The sequence below is a fragment of the Ipomoea nil genome, unplaced genomic scaffold (assembly GCF_001879475.1).
Source record: "Ipomoea nil cultivar Tokyo-kokei standard unplaced genomic scaffold, Asagao_1.1 scaffold1936, whole genome shotgun sequence".
Classification (NCBI taxonomy): domain Eukaryota; kingdom Viridiplantae; phylum Streptophyta; class Magnoliopsida; order Solanales; family Convolvulaceae; genus Ipomoea; species Ipomoea nil.
The window spans coordinates 1,145,319-1,169,556 of NW_017618364.1; the positions used below are offsets into that span (position 1 = coordinate 1,145,319).

Genomic DNA, 24,238 nt, shown 5'->3' on the forward strand with positions numbered 1-24,238 from the left:
ATGCATGGTGCATACGGATGCACAGCATAACGATCCGTGATTTCTGATTGCAAGAAATGGATCAAGAGAGATAGGGACGTCAAGATCACTCATATCCCGAGGGAGAAGAATTTGGTGGCGGATGCCTTAGCCAAGGCAGCGATGAAACACATGTGTGATTGGATTGAGTTTCAAAGCCCTCCAAGTGTTATCCTTGAGATCCTTGAGAAGGACAGACGGGATGTTGAGTGTTTCAACAAAGATTTGAGAACTATGCACTAGTCTAGTTCCGGGGTTCATCCCCATCCATTTACCCTAAAAAAAAAAAAAAATAGAGGAACATTCTTGCCCACAATGCTTGCTGATTACAAATACCTCATGCTGAACAACTTAGAAAACATTTCAACTTCCAACACTACAACCATTGCTTACATTTCAAAGTTGCAACCAAATTGCACACTTAGAGATTATATTCGCCATACTAATAAGTTTGCATAAACCTAAAACCATGGGTATCCAACCCGTCCTTATGCATAGGCTCATAGTAATTGTCCATGCAGACAATTTGTGCGTTTGGGGATGCACGAGGGAAGCGTTCCAACTTCCTTTGGATTTTTCTCACCTTGGAGGCATTCATACCCCAACGCTTCCAAATAACAGCTCTCTCTAGCTCAGGGAATTTTGAGAGCAACAGTTTCATAAAAAACATTTCGAATGCAGATCCATTGAATGATTCAATCTGGATTGTGTTAAGCATCTGCATCTTCAGCTCCTGAATAACTAAGCAACCATCCGGATCCTCCAAAAGCCTTGAAGCAGCTTCTTTATCATCATCCTCCCAACCCTATAACTCGAGAAGAAATGAAAAACAAGCACAACTGTGAGGATATTTGTAAAAGCAAAACAAGAAGTATCATACATGATTGCCAAATATAATATATTTTATCTGCTATAATGTGCAGTTCACATAGGTTGGGGCATTTTGTAAGCAATTGCATAACACCGGTGAGCTGCCTCCCACAACCAAAACTTATTTCATACAGCTTCATCACTTGCAGATTTAATGAAGTTGGAAACATAGATACATCCATACACTTGAAAAATAGGAATAAAGAAACAAAATTAGCCACCACAATAACTTTAACAAGCCAGAAGGTAAAGAATTATATCTATCCATCCATTTGCATCAAGTAAATGAGTTATATTCTCAAACACCAAAGTGCCACACAACCCAAGAGTCTTAATGACTTTCAAATGCAGCGCCAACCATCTCGACTCAAGCACATGACCACCAATAGAAGCAAGAACAGACAAGATTTCAAGCTTTGGAGGGCTGATCTCAAACTCACTGATCCCTATACAATGCTCGAAAGCCAGCTTTTCAAGCTTAGGAATACTAAAACTAGAGGCAATTCCATTAACACTGCACTTAAATTGAACTCGCAAGAAAGCTAATAAAGTGACATTGGAAAATATATCATAAGAATTTACAGGCAAATCAATAAAGAGACGTGTGACTATCAGTTGCTTAATTGTCCTGCAAGAGAGTAAACAAAATGGCAACTGATATTCTGGCTCTAGATAATTATATAAACATATGTTCAGTTCCTCCACACCATTCCTTGACAGAAAACGACACCACCTATCAACATCAGACTGTCGCAGCTTAGGATCAGTACATAAACTCTCTAGAGTAAATTTCTTAACCGGCATATCACGGAAAAAGAGGATATTATTGATTATGTTCACGAGGGTTCTACCTTCATCATCTCGGTGCTGTTGGACACTTCGCAAGAATTAGGAATCGAACGTAAATCAGACTCCATTTTCTTTGAGTAGCCAAACATTGAAAATTTTGAAAAATAACTTCCGAAAGTCATTTTTCAAAATTTCAAACCAACCCTAAATTGAACACCAAAATCAAGATAGAAAAAATTATATTAATGCAATCACCTTATACCTATCACACTGTCATCATCCAACATCATCCGAGACAAAATCTAGTACTTAAATACATTCAAGGGAGACATTCTTCAGGTCTACTGCTTAGCAAAATAAGATGTCATCCTTATCTTACAAATGTTTACAACAATTCAGGACAACCATTGATTACATTTATACTTTAAACCATGCAATTAAGCTACACAATACTCAATTTGTAAAACTTTGGGAAGCCAACCACTCTATACCAAAAGTTGTAGTCCATGTAGACAACTTGTACTTTTGTAGATGCACCGGGAAAGCCAACAACTATCTTGGAATTTTGACTGCCATGGTGGAGTCGAGATCATATGATTCTTGAATAACAACTTTCTCCTAGTGATATAAAGAGCAACATTTTCACTAAATAAATTTCGAGTGTGGATGTCCTAAAACAGTTCAATTTTCAATGTGTTAAACATCTTTAGATCATGATCAATAAGATCCTCCGAAAGTTTATCTCATCAGATAAACATGTCTACAACTCAAAAAGAAATGAAAATTATGTACACCCACGAGGAAATTAAGAAAAAAGAAAATCATGATTGCCAAATATATATACTCTATAGGTTGGGGCATTTTTGAAGCAATTGCATAACGGTGAGCTGCTTCCCACAACCAAAACTTAAGTCGTCCAACCGCAGTACTTGCAGATTTATTGCAATTGCAAACAAAGATGCATCCATATACTTGAAAGATGGTAATAAAGAAAGAAAAAAAATTAGGCAGACAATTAAGAACTTTAACAATTAAGCCAGAAGGAAACTAATTAAATTAAATCTGTTGGCCATCCATTTGCATAAAGAAAAATGAGGCAGATTAGATTCTCACCGGCAAGGAAGAGCTACACAACCCAAGAACCTTAATTGCTTTCAAATGTGGTGTCAGCCATCTTGATTCACCCACATCATGCACAGAATGACAAACTGACAACATTTCAAGTTTTGGAGTGCTGATCTCAAATTTATTAATCCCACCACAATCAAAGAAACCCAGCATCTCAAGGTTAGGAATATTAATACTAGAGGGTGACATTGGAAAATATACCACCAACATTATTTAACGGCAAATCAATAAAGACACCACCTATTGAAATCAGACTCCCGCAGCTCAGGATAATATTTTGCAATCTGTAGAGTAAATTTCTTAACCGGTCCGGTCCAGCACGGGAAAGGAGAATATTATTTATTATGTCAACAAGAGTTCTGCCTTCATCATCGTGGCCCTCATCGACATTATATGTGAAGTCCAAATTGAACACAAGCTTCCCATGCTGCAACCAAACATCATTCCAGTGGGTTGAGAGTAGAGCAGTTCTGGCAGCATCTCGGATGGGCAAACACTCCAAAATTCTGTGCTTTATCTCTACCGGCAGAGGACTTATTAAATCCGAACTTGCATCCGCTACGGTGGTTTTGATTAGCCGACCTTGACCCATTAAATTGATGCGTCACTCGAAATCAAAAACTAAAATCCTTCTATTCTCTAACTGTAAGTTTAGTATTTCGCAAATAAAACGAAATTAGGAAGCTAAGAGTTAAGGGAGAACAGATATTGGGGGAAAAAGTGACAGAAACCCTAAGCACCGATGTTTGGGCCTTTTCGGGTTAGAAAAGTCGAAGGGAAATGGAATGCTATTCCTCTTGAAGATTAGCCGTGGAGCAGAGTAGCAGACGCCAGACGGAGAAGAATGCCGGCCGCCGGAGGAGCTGAGTGGAGACTGGAGAATCGCGGTGGAGAGTGGAGGCGGAGAGACGGCTGAGTCGCAGGGGTGAAGGGCGAAGCCGGATTGTTGAACTAGGGTGTAGGGTCATTTTAGTTTTAAAGACTTTACAATATTTATTTATTTAAAATTTCTATTAATTGATAGTTTCAAACTAAATTAACTGTTAATTGAAATTTTATAAAATCTATAGTTATTAATCGAATCGAATTATTTTAGTTAAAAAATAATTAATCAAAATTTATGGACTTGATCAGTTTACTGAACTTTCATAGAAGTTTATACACTCCCACTTAAAACGTTTAAATTAAAGGAATATATTATTATTAATTTTAAAAATATGATTACTCCTCAATTCCCATTTTGTTTTAAACCTTTAGGGGAATAGGGCAAATTATTGTGTGGACCATAACAAAAAGTACATTTTCAATATACTAAATGTCCATTATTTTTGTACTATATGTACATTATGCAATATAATGTACACTCAGTACAAAAATAATGTACATTCCCTGAATATAATGTACATTATTTTTGTATTGGATGTACATTATTTTTGTATTGAATGTACATTATTTTACAGTATGCAAAATATGGTCCATACAACTTGTGTAGATCATGGTCCACACAATAATGATTGGGAGAATAGGCTCGAGGCCCAAATCCAGTTGAATTCGAGGAATTGTGACCAAAAGTTTTTTTTTTTTTTAATACTAATGACTCTATTACAATGTAATACATGTTCATAAATACTTTCTCAACCTATTGAAGCACAAAGAGTCAATATCGCCTCCACTGAAGCGAGAAACCCACAACCTCCCATATGATGGAGCAACTTGGTGCCATTGAACTACATGGTCCTTGGCGAGGCCAAACGTTAATTAGATCATGCGAATAATTGAAATCCATAAGCAAGGTCTCTTGGCCTAGATTAGGGTGTGCATAATTTGATAAAAACACGGCAAACTAATATTTTTTTTTGGCTATTAACTCTATTACATTGTAGTATCTGTTCATCTATACTTTTCTCAACCTATTGAAGCACAAAGAGTCAACACCACCTCCACTGAGGCTCGATCTCATGACCTCCCATATGAAAGAGCCACTACATGCCATCTGAGCACAATGTGTTTGGCCGGCAAACTAATATAATTGAACATTTTCAATTAATCATTTTTAATCAAAATATTTTGGTTTATTATTTATATACTGATATTATGACTATTTTATAGTTTGAAAGTATGAGGTGAAAAATCTTTAAATAAAATTATATATCTAACTAAATATAATAAAAGCCAATGACGGTAAGGGACTAAGGGTATAACGGAAATAAGATGTAATTGTTTGTAACAATGAATTTCACATTTTGCTTACCTTTTTGTACAATTATAAAATCTTTCCTCACATTCAAAAAAAAAATAAAATCTTTCCTCATTTGTCCTTACCCTTTTCTTATTTTCTTTTCTGGCATAACAAAATTTACAAAACTTAACAATTAACAATATAAAATTTAACATTGTTACGTTGATCCCATTTCATTCACACAATTTATTAAGATAATTTAGCATCTTCTACCAACATAACATGAGACTCATTCTTAGCACCTCAAAAATAGCTTCCATAATTTTTAATCTAATTTTGTCCAGACTAAATTTCATTGAACCAACATATGCCAAAATTAAAATAGAACATGTACTAAATTAATATCAAGTAATTTCATACTAACAATCTCCCCATTTGGCATATGATGATCAAACAGAAACAATCTCCCAAAATTAGTAAAGCATAATTTATCAAAAAAATTAATCCAAAATTCATTTCAAAGTGCACAAAACATGTTTGGGCCGAAGTTCTCAAATCTAGTATCATAAAGAGCTTTTAGTGTTACTTGCCCAATGATTCCTCTTTTTTCACCGACACTGAATGTGACTTGACCAACATACTCTTCAGAGATATTTTTTAGACATCCCTTATTTCTTGTCATGTGGTGGGAACAGCCATTGTCAGAACACCATGACAACAAAGACATGGAGAGTTCGGTTACCATGCAGCGCACCTTTGACCTCTATACTTTCTTTTGCCTTTAAATTTCATTGAAATTGAAATGTGTAAATTTCAGTGCTTGGAATACCAAGTGATATTTGAAAAATATAAAATTATATAATTTATATCCCTTAATTAAATTTATTATAGTAGGAAATAAGGGCCTTAAATTTAGAGCTATCAAAACGGACTCAACTCATTGGGTTAGGTCCGTTTAACCTGCATTTTAGACTGATTGTGCAGTCCATTTTGTTGCCCGTATATATATTTTAAAAGATTAATATAAAACATTATGTTTTGTCTAGCCTTTAACCTGTACATTATACATTAATCCATTAAAACATTTAGTTACCTATTGTGCACTCTCTGCAATTGTGGTTTGAGACAATAAGACAAAAGGAACATACGAAAAAGTAAAATGAAATAATTCAAAGAAGTTACAGTGTTAGAATAATCTAGTTTATATTTAATCTGGTCAATTTTTTTAAGCATGCATATATTCAACAACATTCATAATTTTAATCCAAATACATGTTATTTTTTTGTTTTTTGTTTTTTTTTTTTTTGTTTTTTTTTTTTTGTTTTTGCATTTAAATACATGTTTTTGCCATAATATCTTATGCATGTCACATTTTAAGTGAAGTTTAGATGTACTTTTTTATTTATTTATTGAATATATTAAAGAAGACCCAAATTAAACTATTGTACAAATCTCCATTTATCTTGTAGTTAAACCATTGACCAGTGTCCACCTTGCAATGTAGACGTTATTCAAAATCTTTACCTTCTTAATTATTCATTATCATAGATATATAAATATTTACTATAAATACACAAATTTACTATTGTAAGTAAATAAATTCATTACAGTAAATACATAAATTCATTATTGTTAGTCACATTTTTAAAGTTGTTTTGAAACATAATAAACAAGTTTGGTATCCTACACAGTGACAAATGAGAATGAAACATGGTTGGGTAGTTCTAAATGAAGTCATAAGAAACACCAGCATATGTAAAATTTAGTACACCTAACAAAAGCAAAAAGAGAAACATTCTTGGAGAGTCTATTGCTTGAGGATTCAAAAAACTTCACTCTCAATAAAAGTTGTCCATCATAACCTTCAATCTACCAGGACTTAAGTACCAACTGAGTTGTCCGTACGAACAAATTCAAAATACTTTACAACATAATACTTACTGAACAACATAGGAAACAAGGTACCATGCTCATCTTACAAGATTAATATTTCAACTTCCACCACAAACATGGCCTTACAGATCTATGTTGCATCCAAACTGAACCTATGGACTCATGGAGCTTCATCATACTAAATTCCTATAAGGTTAAAACCATATGTAATCAAATAGTCCAAACACGGTGTCGTCGTGTTCCACGCAAACAATCCGGGCTTTCGGAGATGCACGAGGAAAATGCAACAACTCCCTTAGGCTTTCGGAGATGCACGAGGAAAACACAACAACTCCCTTAGGCTTTCGGAGATGCACGAGGAAAACTTAGCTTCGGAGGTATCAATATCAACATATTCCATAATTAAAAATCTCTCTAGTGCAGGGGATTTCCAAATATATAGTCCATAGGTTCCGTGTCTTACTATACCATCAAATGCAGTAATCTTCAGCTCACATAGGTTGGGGGGAATGTTGAAGCAGCTACAAAACAAAGGCAAGCTTCTCTCCACATGAAACACTTAACTCATATAGCTCAATCACTTGCAAATTTATTGCGGCCGAGAATGTCATTGTGGCTATTTTTGCATTTTTACACTTCAAAAAAAAAAAAAGAAAAAAGAATTCATATGTGCATTGAAGAACTCTATCAATACTAATAATCAATCCATTTGCATAAACTACTCATAATGACCTATATGCCCCTACCATTTCCATAACTATGTCAACCGGTTTAATTGGTTTAGAACTTTACTAAAAACCGGTTGAAAATATGGTTACTAAAATTCAGAGGTTACCTAAAGTTTTAAACCAATTAAACCGGTTAAAATCAGAAAAGTAATAAAAGAAAAATATGAAGAGACAAAAATGTTCTTCCTAAAAATAGGAAGAGTCATGAAAAGTACTAAAAGTGTCCAAAAAATAATAGTTTGGGATGTTAAATGACAAAAACGACAGTCTAGGACTAAATTTGAAATTGACACCAAAGACAAGGGACCTCTTGTGGAATTAACTCATTAAATATTCAAGAAAGTTACAATTTCATTGAAATAGAAGCTATGCATATAATATATACAAAAATGAGTTAATTCCACCAGAGGTCCCTTGTCTTTGGTGGCAATTCCAAATTTAGTCTCAGACTATCGTTTTTACCATTTAACATGCCAGACTATTATTTTTTGGACACTTTTAGTCCTTCTCATGACTTTTTCTATTTTTAGTAAAGGCATTTTTGTCTATTCATATTTTTCTTTTGTTAGTTTTTTGGTTTCAACCGGTTCAACCTTGCGGCCTTGCGGGCCGAACCAACCGGTATAGTCACTTGGTTCGGCCGAAACCGAGAGCACCACTCTCGTGCTACAGAGAGCACCACTCTCGTGCTACAGAGAGCACGAGAGGTTGTGGTGCACTGAGAGCACACCTTTCGTGCAACGGTGACCACGAGAGGTGTAAAGGCCGAAACTGGGTAAGGTCGAAAGTTGAGACCGAACCTTGCAAGCCAACGGTCTGGAACCCGAAAGTTCTGACTGTTATGGGGATTGAATTCATCTGTTACGAAATTAATATCCTATTAACTCCAATTTTGAATTCTGAATTCAATTCTCAGGTAGTGGCCTGCTGTTATAGCTGTTGGAGAGCCAGCTTTAAAGTGCACTAATAAAAGCTATTTAATCCTTCAACCCTATATAAGAGAGGGTAGAGGCAGTAGAGAGATACACAGAAAAATAGAACACGAAAGTTCATCATTTTTAGCCTCAAAACCTCTCTGCTTCTACTCCTTCTTCAAGCCTTACTGTGTTCATAGCCGTGTCTTGCTCGCCGGATTCCTTGTTTGAGTGCTCAAACATTGAATCACTAGCAAGTTTTATCTTGGGAAGCCTAGGCCACAACGCTCCTAGCATCTTTGGGAGGTGGCAAATAAGGTTTTAAGGAAAGAGTGCTCACTTGACTCTTGCAAAAAACCCAACACCAAACACTAGCAAAATTTCTTCATCTTTTCTTCCCTTCTTTCCAGAAAATAATAGTCATATTTTATTTGATTATTATTTGTTTTCTACCAACGGTTCCAACAATATATATATATATATATATATATATATATATATATATATATATATATATATATATATATATATATATATATATATGAGTTATATATATGAGTTATATATATTGGTCATGTTTGGTAAAATAGTTAGCTTATCTATTAATTTTGATTTATTTGACTATTTTTAACTATTTGACATGGTTAAAAAATTAATATAAGTGTTTGGTTAATCAGTTTTTTTAACTCCAAAAAGCTAAAATTCAAAAAGATGCTCAAAGTAACTTTTTCAATTAGCTTTTGAGAAAATAAATTATACCAAACAGCTATCAGCTAATTTACCAAATATTTTTTTACAATCATCCAATATTATCAATTAGTCATACCTTCTAACCCAATCAGCTATCAGTTAACATCCATTTACTAAATAGGGCCATAATTTTTTTTTACAATTGGGCCCCAAATTTTGTGGCATAATAGTAAAAATAAAATAAAATTATATACTTATATACATACTAGTTTTTTACGCGCATTGCGCGATTAAGATAATGCCCAATGTTTTTCTTAAATAAGTATTTTAAAGTATATTAATGCAAGATTATATTAGAATTGTCCATGCATAGATAATTAAATGTTGAATTTGCGTATTTAAATTGGTAATTCTAAGTTTACATATGTAAGATAATATAGTCAAGATTGATTATAATTGTCAATAAAATAATTGTATGGGTATGGTTGAAACCAAATAAGGGACATAAGGGATAGCAAATAAAAATTAGAGCATAAAATATTAAATATATACTAATATTGTTTGAGGAGATTCCGGCAGTAGAATTTTGTGGTTTGAGTTCTATTAAGACTTTAGTATTAGAATTAGATTAATGTTGTAGTTATAATTCTATATTAGATTTTAATATTAGATTTAGACTAATGGTCATTTTTTTTACCCAATATTAAAAATTAAAATCTGAACAATGTGAACTATTTATTTGATTTAATAATTTGACGGTCATTTTTTCTACCCAATGTTTATAATTAAATAAATATTTGAAAGTATATAAATGCAAGATTATATATGAGAAGTTCAACATAAGTAATTTAATGTCTAATTTGTTTATTTAAATATGTAATTCATAGTATATGAATACAATGTAATATAGGAGATTCATTATAATTTTTACTAAAGTTTTTTTAAATAGTAACCAAGTATTTTTGTTGCAAAGGGTTCTAATATATTTAATGAATGCACATATATTCAAGAACAATGAATGAATCAACGGTACCAGTCCTTTAGGTGTTTTGCCCAGTGTTTATTTAGTTCAACCATTATTGTTAAATAAATTATTATAGATAAAGAAATTCCTAATTTAAGAATTTAGATGTAGTAAAAATTTAAAAATTTTAATTATAATGTAACCCAAAGATATTAGACGATTGGTAAATATGATGTAACCCAAAGATCAAAATGCTAAAGAAAGTGTTTTGTTTATTCAACAGTTTGAAGCAACAATTTGTTCCAAACCACTGAAAATACAAACATTGCAATTTACAATATTTTCCCAAAACACATCTATATTTAAAAAAAAAAATTATTATTAAAACAATTATTATTATTATTATTATTATTATTATTATTATTATTATTATTATTATTATTATTATTATTATTATTATTATTATTATTATTATTATACCCTTAGGTCATTTTAAATGTTAATTTAAACAGCTAATTTTTTCAAATATCTTTTTATCAACCGTTGATATAATTCGCTGGTCAAATCCGCTAACGCTAACTGCTAACTGCTGATTTTCAAACAAGGACATTGCGAGGTAGTTTCTCACTTCAATTTGTTGTGTGATTTGAATACTCTCTTTGTCAACAAATCTCTCATGTAGTTAATATAATTGGCTTTATTAATTTAAATTTTTTTAATTTTTCATGGTATTAATAAAATGTTTGGTAAATAAATATATAGCATTATTTTGTATTATAACTTTGATATTTAATTAAAAAATAGTGCACAAAAAAAGATAATAGACAATGTAGTGAATATAATCAATTGATGAATTTGAATGTAAAGAATTTTTACATTGGAGAAAAATAAAGACAATATAACTAATAAAATTATTTCTCTTAATTAATTTATTGATAATGAATAATTTTTTTAATAAAGACATTGTAGGGACAATGTAGCGAATATAATTAATTGATGAATTTGAATTTTGAATGTAAAGAATTTTTATATTGGAGAGAAATAAAGACAATATAACTAATAAAAATTATTTCTCTTATTTAATTTATTGATAATGAATAATTTTTTGTGAATAAAGACATTGTAGACACATAATTCTAAATTAAAGAAATGCATATGTATTATTTTTTGTTGTAGCTACTAAATTATTATTTTTTAATAATTTAATAAGAGTAAAATAGAGTACTAATTATGCCAACTTTGGTTGGGATGTGGTTCGAACCTAAAACCTTTCTTATTGAAATCAATGAGTAAGTTAACGATGAACTAACAGAAAAGATAATATTTAACGGAAAAAGTTAACGGATAATCACATTCATTAAGGATAAATTAGGAAATCTCAACGAAAAATTAAAATCTGATCAATCTGAGTCATTCATTTGATTAAAAAAATTGACCGTCATTTTTTCTACCCATTATAGGCCTAACTCTCTTGTGCTCTTATTAGTATAGTAGATATATATACTAGATTTTTTACGCGCATTGCGCGATTGGGATAATGCCCAATGTTTTTTTTTTTTTTAATTTTAAATAAGTACTTTAAAGTATATCAATGCAAGATTATATTAGAATTATTCATGCATAGATAATTGAATGTTAAATTTGCGTATTTAAATAGGTAATTCTAAGTTTACAAATGCAAGATAATATAGTCAATATTGGTTATAATTGTCAATAAAATAATTGTATAGGTATGGTTGAAACCAAATACGTGACATAAGGGAGAGCAAATAAAAATTAGGGCATAAAATATAATATATACTAATATTGAAGAGCTCGCTGCTGATTGTCAAACAGTGACATTGTGAGGTAGTTTCTCATTTGAGTATTTTTTTTTTTTGACATTGTGAGGTAGTTTCTCAGTTGAGTTTTTTTTTTTTTTTTTTTTTGAATGCTACTGGTTCTATTACATTGTAGTATCTATTCATATACTTTCTCAACCTACTGAAACACAATGAGGCTCGAACTCACAACCTTCCAAATGGAAGTCTAACCCGGATACCATTAGACCACATAGTCTTGGTCCAAAGTAGTTAATATGATTGCTTAAGAGTTAATACCATCTGAGGTCCTCTGAGTATAGTGGGTTTGCCACGTTTAGTCCTAAACTTTCAAATTGACCATTTGTCGTCCTTCGAGTTTCAAGTTTAACCATTCGTGGTCCAAGTTAACCACCCATGGTCCTTCAAGTTTCGAAATTTAACCAGTGGTAGTCCTCTTGAAAGGACCATGGTTGGTTAAAATTTAATAGTTGAAGGACCATTGGTGGTTAACTTGGACCACAAATGGTTAAATTTGAAAGTCGAAGGACCGCAAATGGTCGATTTGAAAGTTTAGGACTAAACGTGGCAAAACCACTATACTCGTAGGACCTCAAATGGTATTAACTCGATTGCTTAATTATATTTTTTAAAACTGTTATTATTATTATTTTTTTGAAAGTTACTGGCTCTATCACATTGTAGTATCTGTTCATATACTTTCTCAACCTATTGAAACACAAAAAACCAATAATACCTCCACTGAAGCTCGAACTCATAATCTTCCATATGGAAGTCCAACCCAGGTACCATTAGACCACATAGTCCTAGTCCAAAGTAGTTAATATGATTGCTTAATTATATTTTTTAATTTTTTTTTATTTTTTTAAAACTGTTATTATTATTATTATTATTATTATTATTATTATTATTATTATTATTATACTCTTAGATAATTTTACATGTTAATCTAAACTGCTAATTTTTTCAAATATCTTTTTACCAACCATTGATATAATTCGCTGGTCAAATCCGCTAATATAATCCGCTAACGCTAACCGCTAACTACTAGTTATCAACCAATAACATTGCGAGGTAGTTCTCACTTCAATTTGTTGTGTGATTTGAATACTCTCTTTGTCAACAAATCCCTGAAGTAGTTAATATGATTGGCTTTATTAATTATAATTTTTTTTTTAATTTTTCATTGTATTAATAAATACTTGGTAAATAAATAAATAGCATTGGAGAAAAATTAAGACAATATAACTAATGAAATTATTTCTCTTAATCAATTTATTGATAATGAATAATTTTTTTTAATAAAAACATTGTAAGGACAATGTAGCGAATATAATCAATTAATGAATTTGAATTTTGAATGTAAAGAATTTTTATATTGGAGAAAAATAAAGATAATATAACTAATGAAATTATTTCTCTTATTTAATTTATTGATAATGAAATAATTTTTTTTAATAAAGACATTGTAGAGACAATGTAGCGAATATAATCAATTGATGAATTTGAATTTTGAATGTAAAGAATTTTTATATTGGAGAAAAATAAAGACAATATAACTAAAGAAATTAGTTCTCTTATTTAATTTATTGATAATGAATAATTTTTTTTTGAATAAAGACATTGTAAACACATAATTCTAAATTAAAGAAATGCATATGTATTATTTTTTGTTGTAGCTACTAAATTATTATTTAATTATTTTATTTAATAAAAGTAAAATAGAGTACTAATTATGCCAATTCCGATTGGGATGAGGTTCGAACCTAAGACCTTTTTTATTGAAATCAATGAGTAAGTTAACGGTGAACTAACAGAAATTAACGAAAAAGATAATATTTAACGGAAAAGTTAACGGATAATCATATTCATTAAGGATAAATTAGGAAATCTTAAGGAAAAATTAAAATTTGATCAATCTGAGCCATTCATTTGATTAAAAAATTTGACCGCCATTTTTTCTACCCATTATAGGTCTAACTCTCTTGGGCTCTTATTAGTATAGTAGATATTATATGAGGATTGTCAACCCGGTTACCATTCCAAATGGATGTTCATAGGTTTGAACCCCGGTGGTGGGGACTTAGATTCTTTGATTTTCTAGAAGTGGTCTGAGTGGAGGTCGTCGGCCGGTAGTATACTGTATACAAGTTTTGAATTTTGAAGACTAAAGTTCTTCATTAGGCAGTTTAATCAGGGTCCGGAAGAGTGGTTCAAGGTGTAAAACAAAGATTCTTGGATGTAAATTGTAGAGCATTTTATACTCGTAGTGATAGTCACAGTCTTAACTTGACTTTGTGTGCATGATATTGCAAATAGTTGTGGCAAAACAAGGGATTCCTTTAGAGTAGTGCAACGTATTTATACAATTGCACAACTATTATTTATATATGTGAAATACTTGAAAAGGGGCCCAAATTGCGATGTCGTACAGGACCTCCATTTTTATTGGAACGGCCCTGGTGCGCCCTGGCCCAAAACGACGTCGTTTTGTACCTTTTTTTTTTTTTTGGAAATTTCGTTTCCGTGTCTGATATTAACTTCTTAAAAAAATTCTTATGTTTCGAATGTACATAATTGTATAATAGAATATACATAATTGTATAACAGAATACACATACACTTTTTTGAAAAGATAATACACATAATCTAACATAATATATAATACACAATACACATAAACTCTTAACATAATTCACATAAACTCTGAACTCTAAAAAAAAAATTCCATGTTTTGAATGTACATAATTGTATAATACCATGTACATAATTGTATAACAGAATACACATACACTCCATCGCGTCAACTCCCACACAACTTAACTAAACGACGTCGTTTTGAGAGGGCGGGGCGCACAATGCATTGTGCGCCCTGGTGCACAATATAACGATTGGCTCACATACAGGTTAAATATTTTTTTTTTAAATAAAAATGTTATAACTCATTATTACATTTAAATATTTCTTAAATATTTATACTTTCACTACTACAGAATTCACATACAACGTCGGGTCTTTAACGTCGGCTATATAAATAGCCGACGTTAAAAACATTTAATTTTTTTTTTAATAATTAAGTTTATAACGTCGGCTATTTAGTAATAGCCGACGTTATAAAGTAAACATAAAAATATAAAAGAAATACGTAACCTACGACGTCGGCTATACTAATAGCCGATGTTGTAGGTCGTTTATTATTATTATTTTTTACATTATTTATATATAACGTCGGCTAAATCCCTTTAGCCGACGTTATAAAAAAAAAAAAAAAAAAATCTAATACGACGTCGACTGTCTATCTAGCCGACGTTGTATCCTTTTAATTATTTTTTTTTAATTTTTTTTTCTTTATAACGTCAGCTACCTACGGTAGCCGACGTTATAAACTTTATAAAATAAAACCGGATCTCATCAGCTCAGACGACGTACGCTATCTCCTCCAATCTCTTCGATCTGCTCCCCTCTCCTCCATCTCCTCCATCTCTTCTTCCCCGATCTGAGACCACCGCTGTCGACGCCGCTGCAACCCACCGCCGTCGTCTCCGACGCACAGTCCATCCCTGCCGACATCGTCTCCGCGCCGCCACTGCAGCTTCATTCCTCCGCCGCCGCCGCTTCAACCTCTCCTCCCCGCGGCCGTAGACCGGCAGCTTCCCTCCGCCGTTACGCCATCGTCGATGGAGGCATCGACGGACTACCGGTAAGTTTTATATATATATATTTTTAATTATTATTAATTAATTTCAAATTTTATTAAATTGATTTGCAATTTAGGGTTTGTTTGTATATATTTGTAAGTTTTATTGATTAATTTCAAATTTTAGTCAATTTATTTGCATTTTAGGGTTTATTTGTATATATTTGTAATTTTTATTGATTAATTTCGAATTTTAGTCCATTTATTTGCATTTTAGAGTTTATTTGTATATATTTGTAATTATTATTTCTTAATTCCGATTTTTAGTCCATTTATTTGCATTTTAGGGTTTATTTGTATATATTTATAAATACTAATTATTGCATAATTTTTTATAATGTTGGTATACATAAAACTTGTAACTCAAATATTGTGATGGTTAAAACCAAATTTAATATTTACTCTTTTATTAGTTTGAGTGTCAATAAAATTAAATAATTTATTATTCAACAAAATATATAATTTATATATTTGATAGAGTAAATTGTTGAATGTTGAATATGATTAATAAGGATTTCAATTACTTAAGATATTATACAATGACTAAGAGTAAATTTTTAGTTAAGTCACACTAATGACATATGACTAGAAGACTTCTCACTTTTGTGGAGTGTATACTTGAATTTTAGTCAATTTATTTACATTTTAGAGTTTATTTGTATACTAGTATTTTTTATGCGTGATGCGCAAAACATAGGTGCCCAATATTAAAATTTATATTAAAATTTTAAATTTATTTAAATTTTAGATTTTTAAATAATAATAATAATAATAATAATAATAATAATAATAATAATAATAATAATAATGTTATAAATTTAATTTTTATATTTAATTTTAGGAAATAACTAACCTATAACTCCAATATATAATTTGTATATTATTATTATTATTATTATTATTATTATTATTATTAGTATTATTATTATTATTATTATTATTATTATTATTATTATTATTATTATTATTATTATTATTATTATTGAAGAAGATAAGAAAATATATGGTAGATGCATGTGCATAGTAAGAATAGTGGAAAAGATAACGGAAGTTATAACGGTAGGGGTATATTTGTCCAAAATATTGTATGGTACAACTTTTATAGCATAATGTATCAAAAAACTTAATGGAAAAATTAGACATAAATGAAGGGTATAACATTCATTCACACTTATTATGTTTTTAGATATTTGTAATTACTAGTCTATTTTCACCACAATAATTATTTTAGATAGAGTTGAATCAATGTTAACAAAAGTTTAATTGGAATTAATATTATCCTAGATTGACTTGTGATGGATAAAAGTTGGATGAAAGCTTCTCGGTTAAGTACGGAATATGATGCCGGAGTTAGAGAATTTATAGAGTTTGCAAAATGTCATCTTCCAAATAATGATGGAACATTTTGGTGTCCTTGTAAGAAGTGTTGTAATCTAAAACTATTAAGTGCCAAGGACATATATGATCATCTAATTTGTGATGGAATTAATCAAAATTATACAAAATGGATATGGCACGATGAAGGAGGAAGAGAGACTAGTACATCTAACATGTATGTTGACAACGAAGCAAATGAAGATGATGAGTCTGAAGATAGGTTGGACGAAATGTTCCGTGATGTTGGAGAAGAGTTCACAAATCGATCAAATGAGTTGGATGAATTATTAAATGATTCAAAACAGCCTTTATGGCCCGGGTGTAGTAAATATACTCGCTTATCTGATATTTTGAAATTATTCAACTTAAAAGTTGGGAATGGATGGAGCGACAAGAGCTTTACTGCTTTACTTGATCGATTTAATAAACGATATGCTTCCAGAAGATAATGGACTCCCGAAGAGTACATATGATGCAAAGAAGATTATGTGTCCCATGGGTATGGGGTATGAAAAGATACATGCTTGTCCTAACGATTGCATATTGTTTAGGAATGATTACAAAGAATTGAATGCATGTCCGATCTGTGTGGCATCTCGGTACAATAAAATTATTCGCAAACTTGATGAAAATGTTGTGATAAAGATGGAGCGTGGTATTGTGGGCGATGTTGACTATCCCTTACAACTTGACCCATTGGAGATTATGCGTTTCTTAAGGATGGAGACGTTAGATGTTTCCATATTGCAGTTCTTTATAAGGTAATAATTAAGTTCTTTACTTATATTTGTTTATATGATATTTTTCATTCATTTATTATATTACTGATATATATGATTGATTGTATTTTTGAATAGGGGTCTTTATGACAAATTTGAATTGGCATCAAAGACCACATATGGCTTCTTAGATCCGCATTTCATTCAACCAGTTTCAAATACTATAGATGAACGGACAGGGTATATCAACGTCACCATGCAATATGGCCAAAAACAATACTATCTAGTGTCATATATTTTAATAAAGTAAGTTTTAATTGTTTAAAATAAAATAACTTATATATAATACACTTTTATTATATATTATATTTACTTACAACTAATACATTATTGATTTGTAGTGATCATTGGATATTGATGGCAATTTGTCCTCAACTTAATGAAATCTATTGGTTTGATTCAATTGGAGGCCAGCCACGTGATGACATCAAAGATATTGTTGAAAAGTATGTGAACTTATAAGTATTAATATGTATAATTAATAAAGTATAAAGTATTTATGTAAACTAATCTCTTATAATTTTAGGTGTGTCAATTCAGCAAAGTTGTTGAGAAGCAATGGATCAACTCGTTCATCAAAATGGACTAAGGTTTTGGTAAGTATTTTATACATTTGTAAAACTACATATATTTTATTGTTTTTTATTAAATAAAATTTTAAATGTAATTTAATTCAAATGTAGTGTGCTCAACAAGTTGGAAATACGTCATGTGGATATTATGTGATGAAATACATGCTTGAAATTCTTTCCAAAGAAGCATGTGCGGGAATGGATAAGGCATGTAATTTAATATAATACCTTTCTTTTTCTAATTTTAAAAATGCTAGCTTACTAATTATTTAATAATTATCAACTTTGTAGATTGTTGAGAGAGTTGGTAGATCGAGCTACACTCAACAAGAAATTGATCAAGTAAGAGATGTATGGGCCGACTTCTTTGTTGATGTATGGTTAAGTATGTAAATTGAACAAATTGATATTAGCTTTTGATAATGTTAACTTGTATTATTAATTAGTATCAAATTGTGAGATTTATTACTTTTATTACTTGTTTCATTATAAATATTAGATTCTACATATTTTGCTGTGGTTGTGGTGCAATAATTGAGCAGGTTTTGATTGTGGTTGTGAGAAATTGAGCAGGTTTAGGTTGTGGTTGTGGTTGTGAGAAATTGAGCAGGTTTAGGTTGTGGTTGTGGTTGTGGTTGTGAGTAGATTTGAGCAGGTTTTTGGGTATAAATGGACAAATAAACTGTATATTAAAAAAAAAAAAAACATACAACGTCAGCTATTAAGTAATAGCCGACGTTGAATATATTTTAAAAAATAAATAAATAAAGTTTACAACGTCGGCTAATAGCGTTTAGCCGACGTTGTATCGTATTTTAAAAATAATTAAAATACTTACAACGTCGGCTAAATGCTAATAGCCGACGTTGTAGGTATTTTAATTATTTTTAAAATACCTACAACGTCGGCTAATAGCATTTAGCCGACGTTGTAAGTATTTTAATTATTTTTTAAAATACCATACAACGTCGGCTAAATGCTAATAGCCAACGTTGTAGGTATTTTAATTATTTTTAAAATACCTACAACGTCGGCTAATAGCATTTAGCCGGCGTTGTAAGTATTTTAATTATTTTTTAAAATACCATACAACGTCGGCTAAATGCTATTAGCCGACGTTGTAAACTTTATTATTATTTTTTTTAAATAGCCGACGTTATAGATAATATTTACAACGTTGCCCAGAACAACTACGGAACATAGCCGACGTTAAAAGCTCTATTTAGCCGACGTTAAAAGCCTGCTGTGTAGTAGTGTTTTTAAACCATATTATACATTATTGTTCATTGCATTGTGCAGAATATAAATATAAATTAATACTTTCATGTTGTAAATATTTTAATTATTTTTTAAAATACCATACAACGTCGGCTAAATGTAAACTTTATTATTATTTATTAAATAATATATAACGTCGGCTATATAAATAGCCGACGTTATAGATAATATTTACAACGTCGCCCAGAACAACTACGGAACATAGCCGACGTTAAAAGCTCTATTTAGCCGACGTTAAAAGCCTGCTGTGTAGTAGTGTTTTTAAACCATATTATACATTATTGTTCATTGCATTGTGCATAATATAAATATAAATTAATACTTTCACATAGAAACATTAATAAAATGCTATGATTACAAATAAAACATTAAAACATCATCTTTCTTATTTATATATTAAAATATAGTATGTAATCTGTATTCAAAAATAGTATGTAATCTAATACTGTATAAGTTTATTTTTATTAAAAAGCAGTTTTCTTTTTAAATTTTAAGCTAGCCCGCGGGTAGGCCCGCAAAGTTTGCCAACCTGCATGGGATATATATGAGATGCCTATCCCACAATCGTTATATCGCACCAGGGCGCATATAGCAGTGTGCGCCCCACGCCTCCCAAAACGACGTCGTTTTGTTAAGTTGTTAAAAAAAAAAAAAATTCTCTGTTTCAAATGCACAGAAACTCATAACAGAATACACATAAACTCATAAGTCATAACAGAATACACATATATAATCTAACATAATACATAATACACATAAATTATAACATAATACACATAAACTCATAACATAAATACACATAAACTCTTAAAAAGAATACACATAAACTTTTAACATAATACACATAAACTCTTAACTGAATACACATAAATTCTTAACTGAATACACATAATGGGTTTGGTTAACATAATACACATAAACTCTTAACTGAATACACAGAAACTCATAACACAATACACATAAAATTTTTAACTGAAAACACATAGTGAGGTTTGGTTTGTTCGGATGGACGGAGTGACGTCAACATGACATCAGCATGAAACGCGCGCGTTTTGTGATTAGGCACACATTGTTATGTGCGCCGTGGTGCACGATATAAATTGCTCCTATCCCATCCTTATTTTTACAGGGATTTATACGACGCCGTATATAAGGAGATTTTTAACTTTTCGGACCCGATTGACGTAGTCGGACTAGGAGAATAGCAGTGAAGGGTTAGCTGCAAACCTCTCCCAACTCAAACAGAATCATTAACTCCTCGGGGAAGTAACTTGCATGGGATAGCAAATAGGGAATCCCAATAACGCTAATGGATTTAGCGTTGTTTGGTTAGTACAGAAAACAAAACAAAAACTAAGAATAAATAAGCATATACACTAAATAGTTTATACCAGAGACATGTATAAAAATACATACGCATAAACACAATCACCGGTATTGTTTAAAATAATAAATAATAACTAACTAATCAATATTGTAATTATTAACTAATACTAAAATAATAAGTAATAATCTATATATCTATATCTATACTATATATAAAAACAAAATCCTGCAATTTTAACTTCCCGCCCAATTCCTAAAAAATCTCTATTCCTAATAAAATATATTGATTTCTACTTTCCTATTCGTACAAAAATTCTGGGTTAAAATTCTATTCTAATATTATAAAATACTGTAATATAATTCCTATTTAATCTATCTATCTATATATCTATACATCAATACTATATATAAAAACAAAATCCTGCAATTTTAACTTCCCGTCCAATTCCTAAAAAATCTCCCTTCCTAATAAAATATATTGATTTCTACTTTCTATTCGTAGAATAATTTTAGGTTAAAATTCTATTCTAATATTATAAAATACTGTATTATAATTCCTATTTAATCTATCTATCTAACTATCTATACATCTATACTATATATAAAACAAAATACTGCAATTTTAACTTCCCGTCCAATTTCTAAAAAATTTCCCTTCCTAATAAAATATATTGATTTTTACTTTCTATTCGTACAATAATTTTGGGTTAAAATTCTATTCTAATATTATAAAATACTGTATTATAATTCCTATTGTAATCTATCTATCTGTCTATACATCTATACTATCTATACTATATATAAAAAACAAAATCCTGTAATTTTAACTTCCCGCCCAATTCCTAAAAAATCGACTTTCCTATTCTTTCAAAAATTCTGGGTTAAAATTCTATTCTAATATTATAAAATACTGTAATATAATTCCTATTGTAATATATTATCTATACATCTATCTATACTATATATAGAAACAAAATCCTGCAATTTTAACTTCCCGCCCAATTCCTAAAAAATCTCCCTTCCTAATAAAATATATTGATTTCTACTTTCCTATTCGTACAAAAATTCTGGGTTAAAATTCTATTCTAATATTATAAAATACTGTAATATAATTTCTATTGTAATCTATATATCTATCTATACATCTATCTATACTATATATAAAAACAAAATCCTGCAATTTTAACTTCCCGTCCAATTCCTAAAAAATCTCTATTCCTAATAAAATATATTGATTTCTACTTTCCTATTCGTACAAAAATTCTGGGTTAAAATTCTATTCTAATATTATAAAATACTGTAATATAATTCCTATTTAATCTATCTATCTATATATCTATACATCTATACTATATATAAAAACAAAATCCTGCAATTTTAACTTCCCGTCCAATTCCTAAAAAATCTCCCTTCCTAATAAAATATATTGATTTCTACTTTCTATTCGTACAATAATTTTGGGTCAAAATTCTATTCTAATATTATAAAATACTGTATTACAATTCCTATTTAATCTATCTATCTATCTATCTATACATCTATACTATATATAAAAACAAAATCCTGCAATTTTAACTTCCCGTCCAATTTCTAAAAAATCTCCCTTCCTAATAAAATATATTGATTTCTACTTTCTATTCATACAATAATTTTGGGTTAAAATTCTATTATAATATTATAAAATACTGTAATATAATTCCTATTGTAATCTATATATCTATCTATACATCTATACTATATATAAAAACAAAATCCTGCAATTTTAACTTCCAGCCCAATTCTTAAAAAATCTCTCTTCCTAATAAAATATATTGATTTTCTACTTACCTATTCCTACAAAAATTATGGGTTAAAATTCTATTCTAATATTATAAAATACTGTAATATAATTCCTATTCTGTAATATAATTCCTATTGTAATCTATCTATCTATCTATACATTTATACTATATATAAAAACAAAATCCTGCAATTTTAACTTCTCGCCCAATTCCTAAAAAATCTCTCTTCCTAATAAAATATATTGATTTCTACTTTCCTATTCGTACAAAAATTCTGGGTTAAAAACAAAAACAACTCATATATATTTTGGGTTAATATTTTTCAAACCCCCCTAATAATAAATAATAATTTTTTTATCGCGCCGCTGGCCGCGGCTAGGAAGTCCGGAATCGGCCTCCTCCGTGGCTGCTTCGCTGGCTGAACCGGCGATTAATTTTTTTTTTTTTAATTTTTTTTATAGGTTGTAAAGTGTCAAATGTTCGACAAGGCATAACTTTTGACTCGGTTGTCCGTTTTGGACAAATGTGTTTTTGAAATCGCGTATTTTTTTAGATCTATCCACCGCGAACCGCCGTAGGCGGTTTGGCCCACTAATTTCTAAAAAAAATGCTTTATTAAATACTTTCTAAGAAAAAACTATCAGAACCTTATGTTTTATTAATAAATTTTTAAATTTTTTAATTAAAAAATGTCCTGTGTATTATTTAATAATCTCTCTTTATAATTGGTTAAATTATTTAATTATGGAAAATTAGGGAATAATTAATGATGGTAATAGAAATCCTAGAAGAATATAGAATTGAAGAATATTTAATTATTGTTACATTATTATTGTGACTCACGAAATACAATACAAGAATATTTAATTATTGTTATATTATTATTGTGCCGGCCATTATATACTAACATAACTCGAAAAGAAACTAATAATAATAATATAAGTGGCAATAATAATATCTAAAAGTAATTAAGTGTTAATAATAATAGTAAGAATATTAACGTAAGAATTATGATATAGAATAAATCGTAATAATTAATAACTATTGTCTAGGATTAAATTTGGAATTTTCAAGAGATAAGCGACCTATGGTGAAATTAACTCTTGAATAATTATATATCAATTTAAATATTCTTAATATATTACAACAATTCCATTACGTGCATCGCACGGGTGAAAATACTAGTATACTAGTATATATATATATATATATATATATATATATATATATATATATATATATATATATATATATATATATATATAAGTAAAATCCTCCTAAAAAATTTTCCCCCCAAAACTTTTGTAGTAAAACTTATTTGGTAAGTAAATGTCAAATGAAAATTAAATAAAATTTATTAATTGGTAATATTATATATGGTATTATATTCTATAATATAATATAATTGATAATATTATTGTTCAAGTATAATAA

General features: G+C 29.9%; 1 protein-coding gene and 1 long non-coding RNA gene across 2 annotated transcripts; one reads left to right on the forward strand and one right to left on the reverse strand.

The window, feature by feature from the left end:
- Positions 1–299: 299 nt before the first annotated feature.
- Positions 300–1,788, reverse strand: LOC109146765 (F-box/FBD/LRR-repeat protein At1g13570-like). The gene is made up of 3 exons (XM_019294410.1): positions 1,190–1,788; positions 923–1,074; positions 300–825 (listed from the first exon to the last, which is right to left on the reverse strand). The coding sequence occupies exons 1-3, from the start codon at positions 1,690–1,692 to the stop codon at positions 461–463; spliced, it is 1,020 nt and encodes a 339-aa protein (XP_019149955.1). The 5' UTR covers positions 1,693–1,788; the 3' UTR covers positions 300–460.
- Positions 1,789–18,205: 16,417 nt separating this feature from the next.
- Positions 18,206–18,547, forward strand: LOC109146773. Its single transcript, XR_002048505.1, has 3 exons — positions 18,206–18,293; positions 18,374–18,443; positions 18,531–18,547. It is a non-coding gene; the product is annotated as an uncharacterized LOC109146773 (long non-coding RNA).
- The last annotated feature ends 5,691 nt before the right edge of the window (positions 18,548–24,238 follow it).